This window comes from Aethalodelphis obliquidens, unplaced genomic scaffold (assembly GCF_003676395.1).
Source record: "Aethalodelphis obliquidens isolate GAN/ISIS:26980383/991018 unplaced genomic scaffold, ASM367639v1 scaffold43, whole genome shotgun sequence".
NCBI classification, from domain to species: domain Eukaryota; kingdom Metazoa; phylum Chordata; class Mammalia; order Artiodactyla; family Delphinidae; genus Aethalodelphis; species Aethalodelphis obliquidens.
In genome coordinates, this window is record NW_020837987.1 from 5,280,132 (window position 1) to 5,296,159 (window position 16,028).

At 55.7% G+C, this 16,028-nt stretch overlaps 1 protein-coding gene across 4 annotated transcripts; it reads left to right on the forward strand.

Annotated features, from left to right (window-relative positions):
• Window positions 1-1,021: 1,021 nt before the first annotated feature.
• LSR (lipolysis stimulated lipoprotein receptor) lies at window positions 1,022-15,768 on the forward strand. 4 transcript variants are annotated; one of them, XM_027078942.1, is made up of 10 exons: window positions 1,022-1,353; window positions 2,531-2,875; window positions 7,960-8,079; window positions 10,235-10,291; window positions 10,846-10,992; window positions 14,075-14,227; window positions 14,365-14,424; window positions 14,525-14,656; window positions 14,913-15,541; window positions 15,636-15,767. In XM_027078942.1, the coding sequence occupies exons 1-10, from the start codon at window positions 1,242-1,244 to the stop codon at window positions 15,669-15,671; spliced, it is 1,791 nt and encodes a 596-aa protein (XP_026934743.1). In that variant the 5' UTR covers window positions 1,022-1,241; the 3' UTR covers window positions 15,672-15,767. The 4 variants fall into 4 exon arrangements, with proteins under 4 accessions (XP_026934743.1, XP_026934744.1, XP_026934741.1 ...); XM_027078943.1 differs by lacking the exon at window positions 10,235-10,291; XM_027078940.1 differs by lacking the exon at window positions 7,960-8,079 and having other exon boundaries at window positions 1,128-1,353; window positions 15,636-15,768.
• The last annotated feature ends 260 nt before the right edge of the window (window positions 15,769-16,028 follow it).

Consider the following 16,028-nt stretch of genomic DNA (forward strand, 5'->3'; position numbering starts at 1 on the left):
AGGGGCATGATCCAACTTGGGTTTTAACAGGATGCGGTCGAACAAAACATCCCTGGGTACGTAACCCGCCAGCCAGTAACCAGTTTGCGACCTCCGGGGAGACTCCTCAGAAGCTCCTAGAGTTCCCCAGGATGCACTTCCCCTAGCCGCCATCGGAGGACAGCAGAGCCGCGTAGAGCGCCTCGCGTTCCGGGTGCCTGGCCTCGCCCCACCCCGCCCTCGACGCAGGTGGCCCCGCTCCCTACGAATCCTTAGGCGGAAACCGTCCCTAGTCCTGCGCCTCCGCTCGGCCCCTTTAAGAGCCATAGTTTCCGGAGGCCAGACCTGGGGCGATGAACGCCCGGGGGCCAAACCAAAAGTTAGGAATTGTGGGGGGCGGGGAGGCGGAGAAAACTTCCAAAGTAGAATTACAACTTTTCCTGGGCCCCACTCCCCTCGGGCATCCCTAAGGAGGCACACTTCCTTTCCGAAAACTTCGCTTGGTTCTTTATATCGCCTAAATGTAAAGCGCGCGAGGACCGCATCGCCTCAGTCCAGCCGAACGCGAGGACCCAGAGGTCTACCGGAAAAATCAGGCGCTAAAAGCAAGCCTCTTCCAGCCCAAGGCACGCTTAGACTCGTCCCTCCCCGCAGGGTGTACCTAGGCGGGTCCATCGCCAGGTGGGGAGAGGGGTGTGGGCAGAGAGGGAACAGGTGCGCGGCGGCGCCCGCCTCCCTCAACAGGTGAATCACCCCAGTTGAGTCTCGATTCTCGGTGATTCACACCCCGCTCGGCATGACCTGAGCAGAAGGGGGCCGGACGGGATCCCTAGTCTGCAGGCGCCCTCCCGGCAGGCTGGTCACTTGGTTCCGACCCTGGGGGCCGGAACGCACCTGGGTCAGCCCACTTCCGGGGAGGGAGGTGGAGGAGCCCCTCCCCGCCGCCCACCCCCTAGCCCTGCCCTGTGTTCTCACCCTGTGTACCTGGGCCGATCCATTCCCCAGAGCCACGGAGGGTGGAGTGGCTCGGAGATCCACAGTGGGTCAAGCAAGTTTCTCCCCGAAAGCTGGAAGCGTGCTCTTCGTCCACGATATGTCCTCTAGTTAAAATCCTAGAACAGGGTGGGCTTGGAATAGGAACAAGGAACGGAAGGAGGAAAGGGAGGAGCAGGCACCCCTCCCAGTCTTGGTGCGCGCCGCGCCCCCTACCCTCCGGGTACCTGGGAGGGGACGCTCGGGCCCAACTCGCCCAGACCGGCGAGATGGCGCTTTTGGCCCGCCGGCTCCTCTGGGGGCGGCTGGGCTCCTGCCCGGCCACCCCGGGCTGGGGTACTGTCGTCTTCGTGTGGCTCTTTCTCAGCACCTTGTGCACAGGTACGGAGAGCGGGGTCCCTGGTGCCGCGGAACGGCGGGAGGGCACTGTAGAAGGGCGATGGATGGAGTTCTCCACTGCCCAGGAGGCAGGAGAACTGGGGGAGGGGAGCGCAGAGACTAAGACCTCCTGATCCCCAAGTCTCCGGAGATCCCTTGTGTTCCAGAGAGGAATTCTCTATTCGTGCCTGAGAGCGCTCCCCCGCCCTTGTTCAGAGATAGCAGGAAGTGAAACTCCCGGGACAGCGAATCCGGGAGCGGCAAGGAGAATGGGACCCTTTGTGGGGTAGGGGTGAAGGACCACCGATCACTGGGAAAGGCCGGGATGAGGACTCGGTAGCCCGCCGAGATTTCTAAGTCTTGGGGTAACGGAGAGAAGGCACTTGAGCGTTGGAGTAGAAGATTCCTAGGGGGAGAGATCAAGAAACAGCGCCCAGGCATTGGGTGGGTGCGGTATTGGAAACTCCCCACCCCCCAACCCAACCATGTCCAAAGTATCTGTGCGTAAGAGTCTGGTGGAAGGGACTCAAGGACTTGTTTGGAAACCATCTTCTGCTGGATCTGATGTTTGTTTGGATGGGGGTATCAGAGGTACTTTACTTTTCAGCAGGCACTTTGGGCGTGTTCATTTGAGATGGTTTTGGGTGGGCTGAGGTGGGAGGCTGGTGGAGACATTACAGGGGGGCTTTAACCATTGTATGCAAAGCAGTCCAAACGACTCCAAAATCCCCCCCTCCAAATTCACAGAACCCGGAGTAACTTGGAACACTTGGTGGTTGTTTTTGAAGGGGGGCCTTGAGCACTGTGGGCTTTGTGGGGGGCCATTTGGGCTTGCCTGCACGGGCCACAGAGAGGCCCTTTCCATGACAGAATGGGCAAGGGAAGAGGGGCAAGGGCGGTTCCGAGGTCACACTCTGGGAAGAGGGGTGGACAGGATGTTCCAAGAAATCTGGCCAATGTGACCTTGCACCGGCCGCTTCAGCCCCCTGGGTCTGTAAAATGGGCATGATTATCGGAGCTATCTCACCGGTCTTGGGGATTAAGGAACAATGTGTGCCAGGCGCTTTGTAAAACCGTACACTTGTAAATGTCAAGCTGGTGACAAGTAATGTTGCTCCTTCCTGCTGAAGCACCTGCTTGAGCTCACAGCGGTCCCTCTGCTGACTCTCCTTGCCCTCAGCCCCTGCCAGCGCCATCCAGGTGACTGTGACAGACCCCTACCACGTGGTGATCCTATTCCAACCCGTGACCCTGCCCTGCTCCTACCAGTCGACCACGACCCCCATGGCGCCCATCGTGATCTGGAAGTACAAGTCTTTCTGCCGGGACCGCCTTGCTGATGCCTTCTCCCCAGCCAGTGTTGACAACCAGCTTAACGCCCAGCTGGCGGCTGGTAACCCGGGCTACAACCCCTACGTGGAGTGCCAGGACAGCGTGCGCACCGTCAGGGTTGTGGCCACCAAACAGGGCAATGCCGTGACCCTGGGAGACTACTACCAGGGCCGGAGGATCACCATCACAGGAAGTACGGGGGGGGGGGGGGGGGGGGGGGGGGGGGGGGGCTGGGGCTGGACTGGGTGGTGGTGCTGGCTTCCTCATGTCCAACCTGGAGTCCCCACCTGGAAGTTCGTCAGCGCCAGTGTCTGAAAGGATTGACAGAGGGAGGGATCCTTTCTTCTACCCATCCGTCCATTCCTTTATTTAACAGCAAAGGTTTATTGAGCACCTAACATATACCAGGCACCGTTTGAGGCCTTGGATATACAGCAGTAAACAAAATCATCAAATCCCTTCCCTCCTGGAGCTTGAATTCCAGTGAGGGAGACAAATAAGATAAACACAACACATACTATCAAGTGCTTGAAGATAAAGAAAAGTGGGTAATGGAGAGAGAGGCGGGGTTCTATAATAATACTAGTAGCATCAGCAATAATAAGTAGAATTTATATAAGTAACAACTCTTAAAGAGCCTCCTGTGTGCCAGGCTCTAATCCAGTTTGACATGGATTAACTCATTTAGACCACAATAATTGAGTGGGTAGATTCTGTTATTGTCATTTTACAGAGACCCAGAGAGGTCAAGTGACTTGCACAAGGTCACACAGCTGGTGGGAGTCTAAGTCAGACACTTTGGGTCTAGTCTTCAAGCTAGTAACCCCTTTGCTTGCCCAGGGAGTTCAGCAAAGAACTCACTGAGGAGGTAACAGGAGTGAACCGAAGGGGTGAGGGATTTTAATGGAGAAAGCCTACAACTTGCTAGGTGCTTTATGCCCACATTTTACACTCAGGACAGCTGAGGCACAGAGAGATAAAGTAGCTTGTCTTGGTGCACAGCCAGTGAAGGGCTGGAGCTGGGATTTGAATCAGGCAGCACTGAGAACCCTTGTCCTTCACCATAATGCTAGCTGCTGATAGGAGGTGCCTGTTGGAACCGGGTAGAGGGCAGTGGGGAAGCCGTTCATTCATTCATCCATTTATTTGGTATTTATGGGACATCTTCTAAGTGCCAGAAGCTATGGTAACCAGTGCTGGGGCTACAGGGGTGATCAGGGCAGCCAAGATCCCTGTCCTCAAGGAGGTGATGTTCTCGTGGGATGAGACAGGCAACAAACAAGCAGATAAAGAAGGAGTAAGAGAATTTCAGAGAGTCCTGCAAAGTGCTACAAAGAAAACAGACCTGGGTGATATGTGATAATGACTCGGGGCTCACCCCTCAAAACCGCTGCAGATATGATTTGAAGAGGAACTGGGACTGTGCCCTAAAGAATCTAGCCGTCAGAGAGGAGGGTGATGGGCAGCAGTGGGTGAGGGACGAAGGCTCACCTGCTTCAACAAGGATTAGAGTTTCAATCATGGGCATGGGGGCCGAGGAGGGAAGGGGGCATCCCTTTACCAACTCCAAGAGACCAGGCCTTGGAACACAGTCCTCCCCACCCTCTGTCTAGACCATGGGCAGGGACCCAGCGTGTCAGTCTTGTTTTGGGGAGGGACTGGCCCTGCTGGCTCTGAATTTCCACGGGCAGCGAGCCCAAAGCCTCCTGCTGTTCTTGTGGATAAACGGCTTCTTGCGGGTTCAACCTGCGTAGGCCCCTACCCCATAATCCAGGGACTTCTCCAGCCTGGACCAGGTTATGACCGGACAGCCCTGTCAGGACAGCTTCAGTCCTGAGAGTGCCCTTGAAGACTGGCTGGAACTGTGCCCCATTTGCTGAGTCCAGAACTCAAGTGACCTTCAGGCTCTATCTGGGGCAGATTCTTCCTGCTCCAGAGGCCCCACAGGCCCAGGTCTTTCAAGTTGCCTTGACCTGGGCCCATGTTTGATATAGGCCATGATTTGTAAACATCCATTGTGTGTATGTCCTTTCAGGAAGCCCAGTAGCCATGGGAGCTTCCTCCAGCCTTGAGGATGGAGAAAAGCAGAGTTCTCTTTGGAATTCCTAGGGTCACCAACAGCCCAGGTTTTAAAAGTGAAAGTCATCCTGGGAAAACCAGAGCAGTGTCCCTCAGCTTGGGTGGGTCCCGCTTCCCCTTCCGTTCTTCCGTCCTTTGGGTGATGTGGGCGCCTGGATTGGGGCCCTGTTTCTACCTCTTCAGGCTGCTTGGGGCCCATGTGCCCCCAACTCAGTAGCGCTGGACCTGAGAGCTCATGGGACCCCCTCCTGAGATCACCAGGGCCGCCTCTGCTGTGTGCAGATGAGGAATTAGAGGCCCAGGGAGGTGGAGGAAAGCCCAGCTCCTGTTCCCAAGTGGAGGCCCGGCATTTTCTCCTTGCACCTAAAACAATTAGAGCAATGCCCAGCCCAGGTGATGTCAGGACCAGACATAGACTGGGAACAGGGTGCGCCTTGCAGGAAGGAGGTGGGCCCAGGCCTTAGAACTGATCAAAAGAAGCCGGAAAGTGGTATTTTTCATGGGTTTTGAAAACATTGTGCAGGCCAAACAAAACGCATTGAGACCCAGATCCGGCCCGCAGGAGCCCAGAGTTTAGCTTCTGGCCTAGGAGCTCTTGCTGGCCTAGGGGCTGCCTTCCCGCCCCCCTCCAGCTTTGGGCGGGGCCCTCCTCTTGGGTTCTGGTTTTGGAGAGGCATTTTTAGAGTCTGATTTAAAGATACAAGTGGAAAAAATGATGGGCCAAGAGGGTGTTATGGAGAATCTGGAGGATTTGGGAGAATGTAGGTTAGAGTTTTAGGATGATTCCGTGAAAGAACATAGGCAGAGGGACCCAGCACATAGTAAGAGATCAATAACTGGGGGCTGGATACGTGACCACGAAGGAGTGTCTGCGCCCAGGGTCACCCTACCTTTTGGGTCACTTAAACTCTGCACGGTCCCCACCTCTACAACAGAGGCACTTCCTGTCTGCCTTCTATTACTGCTATCACCATCTGATCCTCGATATGTTTAAATTTTTTATTTGTCACTCTTTCCCAGTTAGGATCTGAGCCGTGTAAGGGCAGGGGTTCCTACCTGTCCTCTACAGCAGTGGTTCTCAAACGTGTGGGTCTTAGGGCCTCCTTACACTCTTAATTACTGAGGTCCTCAAAGAGCTTTGTTTTTACAGCTAGAAAACTGAGAAGATAAAAAAAAATTTTTTAATGATGATAATAAACTCTATAGATTAGTAGAAATAACATACTTTTATGAAAAAATATACTGAGAAGATAAAAAACTTTTTTAAATGATGATAATAAACTATAGATTAGTATAAATAACATACTTTTATGAAAAAATAACCGTATTTTCCAAATGAAAAACTCTAATGAAAATGTATGGCATTGATTTTATGTTTTTGCACATCTCAGAGTCTGGCTGAATAGAAGCTGGCTTCTCAAAGCTGCTTCTGCATTCAATGTATTGTGATAACACACACGTGCAGCCTCTGGAAAGCTCCGCACTACACTCACGAGATTAAGTGAAAAAGGCAAATATCTTACGATTATTATGAAAATAACTTTGACCTCAGGGATCCCCTGCAAAGGTCTGGCGGAACCCTGGGTCCCACGGATCCCACTTTGAGAACCGTTGCTCTTCAGTACACCAGGTGCCTCATTTACTGCCTGGAACATCATCAGATGCATTCAGTAATCGTGTGTCACATATTGAATGACTGTATCGGGCGCCTGTTCGGATATAGCCACATGCCCAGAACACTAAGGAAGGTCAGCATGCGGAGGGAAGGGGTTCGTTCCCAGATCCTGGCCAGGCCCCGGAGGACTCAGCAGCGACCAAGACAGACCAGGCTCTGCTTGCCGGGAGCCTGCTTCCTCCTGGAGATGGGATCGTGGCCAGTCAGCCCCTAAGCTGGCTGATACAATTAGGCAGTCTGGCAGGGGAGCTGTGCCAGCAGGATGGAACCAGCCCCCCGAGGGTCTGTGAACACAGAGCCAGGCAGACGGAACAGCAGGAGTGCAGGCTGAGGCAGTTGTGAGCCCAGCACGTGGGGGGACAGTGAGGCGGCCAGTGTGTCTGGAGTCTAGTGAGTGAGGGAGAGTTGGGGGGATGAGGCTGGTGTGGTGACCAGTGGCCGTGTGTCACTGCAAGGGCCTTGTGAGCCAGGGTGAGGCGATTGGAATGGTGTAGATAGACATCGAGAGGAGGTTTTTCTATGGATGTGAGGGCTTCCTTCCGAAGAATGAAGGAGGCTCCGGGTCTTTCGTTCCTTTGGCAGTTGACTGATGCCCAGGTGCTGTGGACTGGGGCGCACGCAGTGGCTGCCCTCGGAACTGTCCTGGGGAAGGGCAGGGGTCCGTGGGGCAAGGTGGTAGGCAGGTCTGAGGGAGCCAGAGCAGCTGGGGAGAAAGGCTGTGGGCCTCTGGGGGTGCTGTCTCTGGCCTGTTCCTACCTCCTGTCCTCCGGGGGGCCTAAGGTGGAGTTGCCCCGCAGCCCCATCTCACACCCTGTCCTGCCCTGGTGAATGGCTGGAGGGATTTAACTAATTAGGGCCTGAGGAGCAGAGAGGAAACTGGATGTGCCGAAACACTTTCTTTTCTGGTGTAATTAACAGGCTCCTTGCCCCGGGCTGCTTCACAGAGCGTCCCCAAGCCCTGGGCCTGACCTGGAAGCGGGGTGCCAATGGTGGCCGGAGGACGAGGGAACTAGTCTAAGTCTCTCCCTCACATCCCCGCCTTCTCATGCCTGCGTGACTCCTGATTCCTGGAATCTGGCCTGTTTATCTTTGCTTCCTTATCCAGGCCCCAGGCCCTGGGTCTGCACTAGGCTCTGTGGTGGGTCGTGTCTTGGGGAGTCGACTTTTGCTTTGGGACATGGGACAGAGGAAGGCGTAAGTCTGAGGTGTTGGCTCTGGAGTCAGACCGTCCCAGCCCCACCACCCCAGTTTTTGCCACAATTGTACAGCTCATCAGTAATTTCACCAGACCTCTTTCTTTTCTCTACAAGACAGGGAAGGTAACAGCGCCATCTGACAACCTTCTTGAAATTCCCCGCATTAAGTGTTTAGAACCAAGCCTAAAAGGTAGAGCACCCTTGGTATGAGTGATTCAATTTTCACTCGTCTGTCTGCAGCCCCCTTCCCCATGTGCTCATGGCAGGGGCTGCGGGCATCAGGCACCCCTCCCCCGAGGTGCCCTCACGCGTCTCCTCCTGACGCAGATGCTGACCTGACCTTTGAACAGACGGCTTGGGGGGACAGCGGTGTGTACTACTGCTCTGTGGTCTCAGCCCAGGACCTCCAGGGGAACAACGAGGCCTACGCAGAGCTCATCGTCCTCGGTGAGTGGGCTGGGCCCTGAGGGACAGGGTCGGGGGCTTCTTCTGCCACTGCTGTATCTGCTCTCTGCCCTCCGGCTCACTCTCTGGGCTCTGTCGCCTGCTCTGTTCTCCCCTCACAGCACCACCAGTCACTTGGGCTCATTTGTACCCTGCACCCCAGGCAGGGTAGGGACCCCTCGCCCGCCGCAACATTTCAAATAAACCAGAGCCAGAACTAAGAGTGGAGAGAAATGGGGACTCTACCTCTTCCCAGTCTCCGTTTTTAAAAATACAGAAACGGAGGGCTTCCCTGGTGGCGCAGTGGTTGCGAGTCCGCCTGCCGACACAGGGGACACGGGTTCGTGCCCCGGTCCGGGAAGATCCCACATGCCGTGGAGCAGCTGGACCCGTGAGCCATGGCCGCTGAGCCTGTGCGTCCGGAGCCTGTGCTCCGCAACGGGAGAGGCCACAACAGTGAGAGGCCCGCGTACTGCAAAAAAAAAAAAAAAAAAAAAAAAATTGAAAAATACAGAAACGGTTAGAGTTGATGGGCAGTGAGCGAGGAGGGTTGATGGCGTATATAATTGAGAGGAGGCTTCTGCCCCACCCCCAGAGCCACCTCTCACCCCGGAGTCCCTTGCCAGAGCACGGGAAGCCGGCCCTCTGCCCTGCTGGGATGGCACTGTGTGGCTTGTGTAGTTATTGCTCCCCTTAAGCTCGGCTGCCTCTACAAGCTCAGGGGCAGGCTGGGGTACCCGCCAGCAGCCTCCGCCCGGCTGTGAGCCCCCACCCCCCCCGCCATGTGTGGAAGGGATGCTGCCGTTAGCCAGATGCTCTGTTCTAAGCCGACACATACAGTCACGCGTGGTGTGTGCTCTATGTGAGATGTTGCCATCATCACATGCATGATGCAAGGTGACGCATGTGTGCACGAGCACAGGATGGGGGAGCACGCCCCAGGGTGCTCAGATCATGCAACAGAGTTCATGTCTGGGTGACAGAATGCATGCACCAGTGACCCAGAGAAATCTGTGTGTTCTTTGGTAAAATGCACAATCTACATCAGCATGTCTCAAGTTTAGTCACAGGACCCACGTAAAAGATTATTGAGGAGCTCAAAGAAATTTTGTTTACGTTTCTGTGGGTTATATTTATAGTTGTTTAACATATTATAAATTGAATCCGGCACACAGTCGATTACCTTCAGAGCACATGACATCATCACATGTGATGGAGCCTGTGGAAAGCTCCCCTGCCTGCACCTCTACTGGCGAAGGAGAGTGAGGAGGGCAAACAATGGCTTAGTGTTACCAGGAGAGCGCTGGCGAAGGAGAGTGAGAAGGGCAAACGATGGCTTAGTGTCATCAGGAGAGCGGCTTGGCCTCCCAGACAGGACCACACTTTGAGAACCGCTGGTTTATATGCTAGAACCTTCTCCTGGGGGCATGTGGCATGGGGTGCTGAGCTCTGGATAGAGCTTTGTTGGTGTACAGCCAGGTGTGTCGATGCCCCTGAGATACAGCACTCGCGGGGCACAGAGTGCCGGGCGGCACCTGAAGGAGACACTAGCTGTGCCATGAAGCTTGCGTAGGGGACCCCGGTGGGCAGAGAACCAGGGCCATACTGTGACTTTTATGGGTTGTAGGCACTTTCGCCTTCAAGGGCCTCTTCCTCTGGATTAAAAAAACACATTTTATGATTGTGTTGTTATAAAGACAAGTCATTGTTATATATTCAGTATTGTCGTATTTTTTTCTTCAGATTTTAAAATAAAACATTTCTATGGGCCCTAGCATTACTGTGCCTCTTGTGCCTGGTGGAACAGGGACTGCCCCTCTCACCTGGGATGGAACCCTTTGGGGCAATAGGACCTGTGTGTGTGGAAGAGATGGAGTCCCAAACTAAGGTCGATCCTTCAGAACCCATGGGATACATCCTGGAACCCTTCTGGGCAATAGAATCCCCCATGGCGGGAGAGAGTGAGTGAATTACGTGATGGAAATCTTCTGGAAAACAGCACCCACATAGGATGGGGGGATGGGGGAGGAACCACATGCTCGGACCCTGCTAGTCCACCGACCCCACCTCTTCTGCAGGGCATACCTCCACCCTGATGACCCCGGAGCTGGGCTTCAGGGCAGGGGCAGCATAATCTGTCTCTCTTTTGTCCCTCCAGGCAGGACCTCTGGGGTGGCTGAGCTCTTACCCGGTTTTCAGGCGGGGCCCATGGAAGGTAGGGCGGGTGGAGTCCCCCATGTACCACTTACCGCTTCTGTCCGAGTACTCTCCCCAGCCCTAAACGCCGCTCGCTCAGACCCCACTAAAAACGCCGCCTGACTCCGACTCCGGCACATCTAGTGACCTGGCTCTGGGCCGTGGGGTGGGCTGGGCTGGCTGACGAGGGGCCTGGGGTGTAGGCAGGGGGCTCCTGTGACTGGTGCCTGCAGTGCCCTTCTGGGGGTCGGGATCTGGGCAGCTGGCTCTCTGTCCTCTCTCAAGGCTACAGCCTATCTTGCTCTGGCCGGGTCTCCTTGTGTTCACTGCCTCGTCCAGATGAGCCTGGGGCGAGCTCCCTAACTTTGGGGCCGGCCCGTGTTGTAGAGGAGCGGGCGTCCCTCTGCAGCTGCGCCCCAGCCCCTGGCGCGGAGACTCCAGCGAGAGCTGCAGCTTCCCGGAGAGCTCTGCAGACGGCCCCTGCCCCACCCTCACTCCGCACTGCCCCCGGTGCCCGCATCCCTGTGCCCTCCCCGGCCTCCCAGCTCAGGGCCGGCTCTTGTCTCTCCGCAGACTGGCTGTTCGTGGTCGTGGTCTGCCTGGCTGCCTTCCTTGTCTTCCTCCTGCTGGGCATCTGCTGGTGTCAGTGTTGCCCCCACACCTGCTGCTGTTACGTCAGGTGCCCCTGCTGCCCCGAAAAGTGCTGCTGCCCAGAGGCCCGTAAGTGTCCCTCGCCCCTCGCCTGTCCGCCCCCGCTTGGCCTCCCTCCTGAGTCCAAGGAGAGGAGGTGGCCGTCTGCCTGCCTCCCGGGACGGTGCCACTCACCGGTCTGGAGGTTTTTGGCCCTGAGGCATGTGGGCCCTCACATCCGCGACCCGCACTCCGTGCATTGGAAGGCAAAGTCTTAACCACTGGACCACCAGGGAAGTCCCGGTCTGGAGGTTTTAAGGGGAGCAATTTGGGAGAAAGTGGGCCAAGGAGGACCTGCTGTTTTAGATTATCATTTACATACTTCAGCTCTTCACTTATTTTTCACCTTTCATTTATTTTGAGTCTTTGCTTTTGAAAGTATAATTTATGCACGTGGTAAAAAAAAAAAAAAATTCAAATAGTACAAAACATTATTCACCGGAAAGTAAAACTCCCTTTAAAAACAGATTCTTGGGGGCTTCCCTGGTGGTCCAGTGGTTAAGACTCCACGCTTCCACTGCCGGGGGCACATGTTTGATCCCTGGTTGGGGAACTAACATCCCACATGACACGCGGGGTGGCCAAAAAAAAATAAAAAAATAAAAACAAAATGTAAGTGAAAAAGGTGAGAAACCAAACAAGGTTGACAGCCCCAGCAAATTCAAGCATCTTTTAACAACCCACATCCACACAAGCACTCCGGATTTCTCACGGATGCCGTTTAAGGACACACCCAGTGCCTCAGAGTGGGCACCTGCAGGCCTGGGATTAGATGTGGGACCAGAGATGGAGGGAGAAGCAGCAAACAAAACAGGGGTGGAAAGGAAGAGAGAGTCTCCCTCCTCCAGCTGCCCCATTCCCCTTCCTCAGGGACCTCAGCACTGCCGGTTCCCTTCCAGAGAGCATCTGGGTGAACCAGCACCTCTGCACTCAGTTGTTGGGAAGTTCGTATGACTATTTTCATCAACTCTGACATGGAAGTTTACACTGGCTACTTTCTTATATTCAGACATATCTGCTCTCTTGTTCCTTGTATTGAAAGTGGGCCATGAAAGCACACTTCCCTACTAGTTCTTAGTGAGGACACCTCACCTTTTCCTTCATCACTGTCAAGTTCACCGTATCTTTACTTGATGAACAGATGATGTTGGTAGACAGAAATAAATAACTTTACGTGTTAGGAGCACCTAGACTATGGGAGACCAAAAGAGGGACGGACCTGCCCCTCTCCTGGCACCCGCTGATTTCTAGGCCAAGGTGGTGGAAAGAATTACCCGTGTAGCTCAGATGGCTGTGTGTTGGCATCCGTATATTTAAGGCTTCCACGTGCTATAACTGCAGTGTGATATGGTCCAGGTAAAATCATAGGCAGTCGTTGCAAGCTTGGGCAGGTAGAGGTTTGAGTCCTGGCTGGACACCTTACCTGTTGGGAAGCCCAGTGAATGACCTCCCCTCTCAGCCCCAGTTTCCTCCTCTGTAAAATGGGGCCATGGTAGAGCCCGCTGTACAGGGTGAGTTGGGATCCGGTGAACTGGTGTGTCCCGCATTAACTGCGGGGCTTGGCCTACAGAGAGTGTTCCCCGCCCACTAGCTGTTGGACATTGCTGCTGTCAGCGTTGGTAAATCAGAGCCCTGCCACTCACACCACGTGACCTCAGACGAGCAGCTGGTTTCCTTCTCTGCAAGGTCCTGCCGTCACGGGGGCGTCGTGAGCATCAAGGGAGCACTGTGTATGCAGGCCCAGCACGGGGCCGCATCTCAATCCATGCTGGCTAACTTTACAGTCACTGAACTCAGCGGTGGGCAACCTGCTTCATCGCGGCCCTGAAAAAAGAAATCCACTGCTCTCTGGAGGCCCGTGCTGGCCATCCCCTCTCCCTCTCATCATTTTTAGTGAGAGCTTCTTGCTTATTGCTCGGGCAGTGGGTGTTAGTCATTTCACAGGTCGCGTGGAATCCTCAAGGGCTGCAAACAAGTTCGCAGTTACCCCACTAACTAAGGCTGGGACCAGGACTGCAAATGCCAGGCCCAGGGCCCCATTTCCTCCATCCTGAGACCCTGTTACCCCAAAGCGAGGTCCCATTAACTCCCTGCCGGAGGCCCTGTCGTTTCTGTCACAGCCACAGGCCTGCTGAGCTGTCCTGGAGCAGCATCTCCCACAGTTAATTGTAAAAGGGCACATCAGTTGAGCCGCTGAAGGGCTTCTTCAGGGCTGGGTGGGGTGGGGCTGAGCACTGAGCCTTCTGCCTCCCAACTGAATCAAGGTAAAGGGAGCTTTCTGAGCCCATCTCCCCACTCCATCTTCCTGTTGGAGTCCCGGGGAGGAAGTGACTTGCCCAGGCCCATGACTTTTGCCTCAAAGCAGCCACCAGAACCCAACCTCTTGCCTGGGGAGGAAGGTGGCAGGGAGAGGAGGAGGATTTGCCCTTGAGTTGTCAAGCCTAGAACCAGGCGGGGGCGGGGTGGGTGCGGCCCCCAAGTGGGAAACACTAGAGGAGACGCTTTGCTGCTTCGCTGAGGCAAGTGAACGCTGAGGCTCCCAAGATCGTGCCTCAGACTGAGTCCCATCACCTTTGGGTCTGCAAGACCCTGTGGGGAGGACGGAGCAGGCGTGTGAGGGGAGTAGGCATGGGATTCCCCCCGCAAGATGATCCATTTTTCTAGAGCAAGGGCTCAGCTGCCAAAGGGAATACTTGTTTACCGGCTATAGGGCGCCTCTGCCCCTGTTGCTCTGTAGGAATGCAGGTCCAGGGTGGCCGCATCTTGTGATAAGCTGGCAGGAGAGTTTGATGTAAAACCTTGTCAGATGTTGGCAAACCATCAAACTGTCTAAAACATACTGGCCTACCAGATCGGGGCCGCCGGCTGCCAATATGCACCCCCCCATCCTGAAACTTCTGTGAGGCATGGCACAGGAGGTGTGGACTCCATGAAGCTGATGTCCCCTAACCTCAGGGACCCTGCAGAAACCAACCAAGCACCTAGGGAAGCTCCTCAGCCTGGGGTGGCGGGAGGTGGGGTGGCGGGGGGGGGGGGGGGGGGGGGGGGGGGGGGGGGGGAAGAAGGCATGTGGCCCCTGGGGGCCTTCTCATGCTATGCGTGTCCTCCCCAGTGTATGCTGCAGGCAAAGCTGCCACCTCAGGCGTCCCAAGCATCTACGCCCCCAGCACCTATGCCCACCTCTCCCCTGCCAAGACCCCAGCCATGATTCCCATGGGCCCTCTGTACAACGGGTACTCTGGAGACTTCGACAGGAATAGCTCAGGTGAGGTCGGGGGGGAGCCAGGAGCAGCTGGGGCAGGGGGTAGGCTGGATATTTGGCCATTAAGGGGTCTGGGGCTGGAAGGGGGGCTTGGGGGCTGGGAATGCAGGGTTTTCCTCCTGACAGCCAGTCTCCCCCAGTTGGTGGCCACAGCTCCCAGGTACCCCTGCTTCGTGACACAGACAGCAACGTGACCTCTGGTGAGAACCAATCCTTATGAGGTTGGACATGCCTATAGGGGAGGGGGCTGGGTCAGCATCCAACCTCCCGGAACTGATCACCTCCAACTCCTGTCCCCAGAAATCCGTAGTGGCTATAGGATTCAGGCCAACCAGCAGGACGACTCCATGCGGGTCCTGTACTACATGGAGAAGGAGCTGGCCAACTTTGACTCTTCTCGACCTGGTCCCCCAAATGGCCGTGTAGAGCGAGGTGAGGAGCCTTGGGGTCTGAGGGATTCTTGCGGGGGTTGGGGGAAACATGACTCCCTGATACCTGCTCCAAATCCTGGACACAATCCCTCATTCCCTACCATGGCCACAGTGAAGTGTACGATCATCACTAAATAGATGAAAAGCCTAGGGCCCCCTTGAGAGTATATGAGCCAAGTGGGTGACATTGCTGGACCACAGGGCTCCTGACATTAGGTCCTGACCTCCTCCCACCAGTGACACCTTCCTTCCCACAGCCATGAGTGAAGTCACCTCCCTCCATGAGGACGACTGGAGATCCCGGCCTTTCCGGGGCCCTGCCCTCACCCCGATCCGGGATGAGGAGTGGGGTCACCACTCCCCCCGGAGTTCGAGGAGGTGGGAACAAGAGCCCCCCCTGGACCGGCCAGGGAGTGGCTGGGGGGCCGGGCGGCCCCGAGCCCGTTCTGTGGATGCTCTAGATGACCTCGCCCGGCCGGGCTCCGCTGAATCAGGGAGGTCTCCCCCAAGTGGTGGGAGGAGAGGCCGGGCCTGTGCACCCCCCCGAAGCCGCAGCCGTGATGACCTCTACGACCAAGACCAAGACGACTCAAGGCACTTCCCACACTCCCGGGATCCCTACTATGATGACTTCAGGTCTAGAGGCCGCCCTCATGCTGACCCTAGGGCCCGCTACCACCCCTCCCGGGACCCTCCAGGTGATGGCTCCAGGTCTGGGGACCCCCAATATGATGGGCAGCTACTAGAAGAGGCCTTGCGGAAAAAGGGGCCAGCGGAGAGAAGGAGACCTTACAGGGAGGAAGAAGAGGAAGCCTACTACCCTCCAGCGCCTCCCCCTTACTCTGAGACTGACTCCCAGGCCTCACGGGAGCGGAGGCTTAAGAAGGTGAGTGAACGGCCCTACCTGGCTCTAAGAGCCTTCCTGGACCCTCTTCTCCAGTCCTCCCCAGCTCACATCCTTCTTTCTTTTTCCCTTGCAGAACTTGGGCCTGAGTCGGGAAAGTTTAGTCGTCTGATCTCAACGTTTTGTATGTAACTTTTATACTTTTTTTTAAATTTGAGGAATTATTGATATTCTCCTCCTAAGACTAATAAAACTTATGATCACAAGTCCTAAGTCTGGAGGGAAGCGTTTGTTTTGCTGCGCGAGGTGGGGAGCCCGGACAGCTGCTGTGTGTGTCTGCAAAAGGCCGCATGTCCAGTTCTCTCTTGGGACTTGCGTCCCGACCCAGGAGGAAAGGACCAGCTCTGCCTTCTCCGTCTCTCGGCGGCCAGGAATACGTGCCCCACGCTGGCTCCGCCCCGCCCTGCGTGCGCGCCCCCGGACCCGCCCAGACGTGCGCATGCGCCTCGGGCCCCCGCCTTCGCGCACC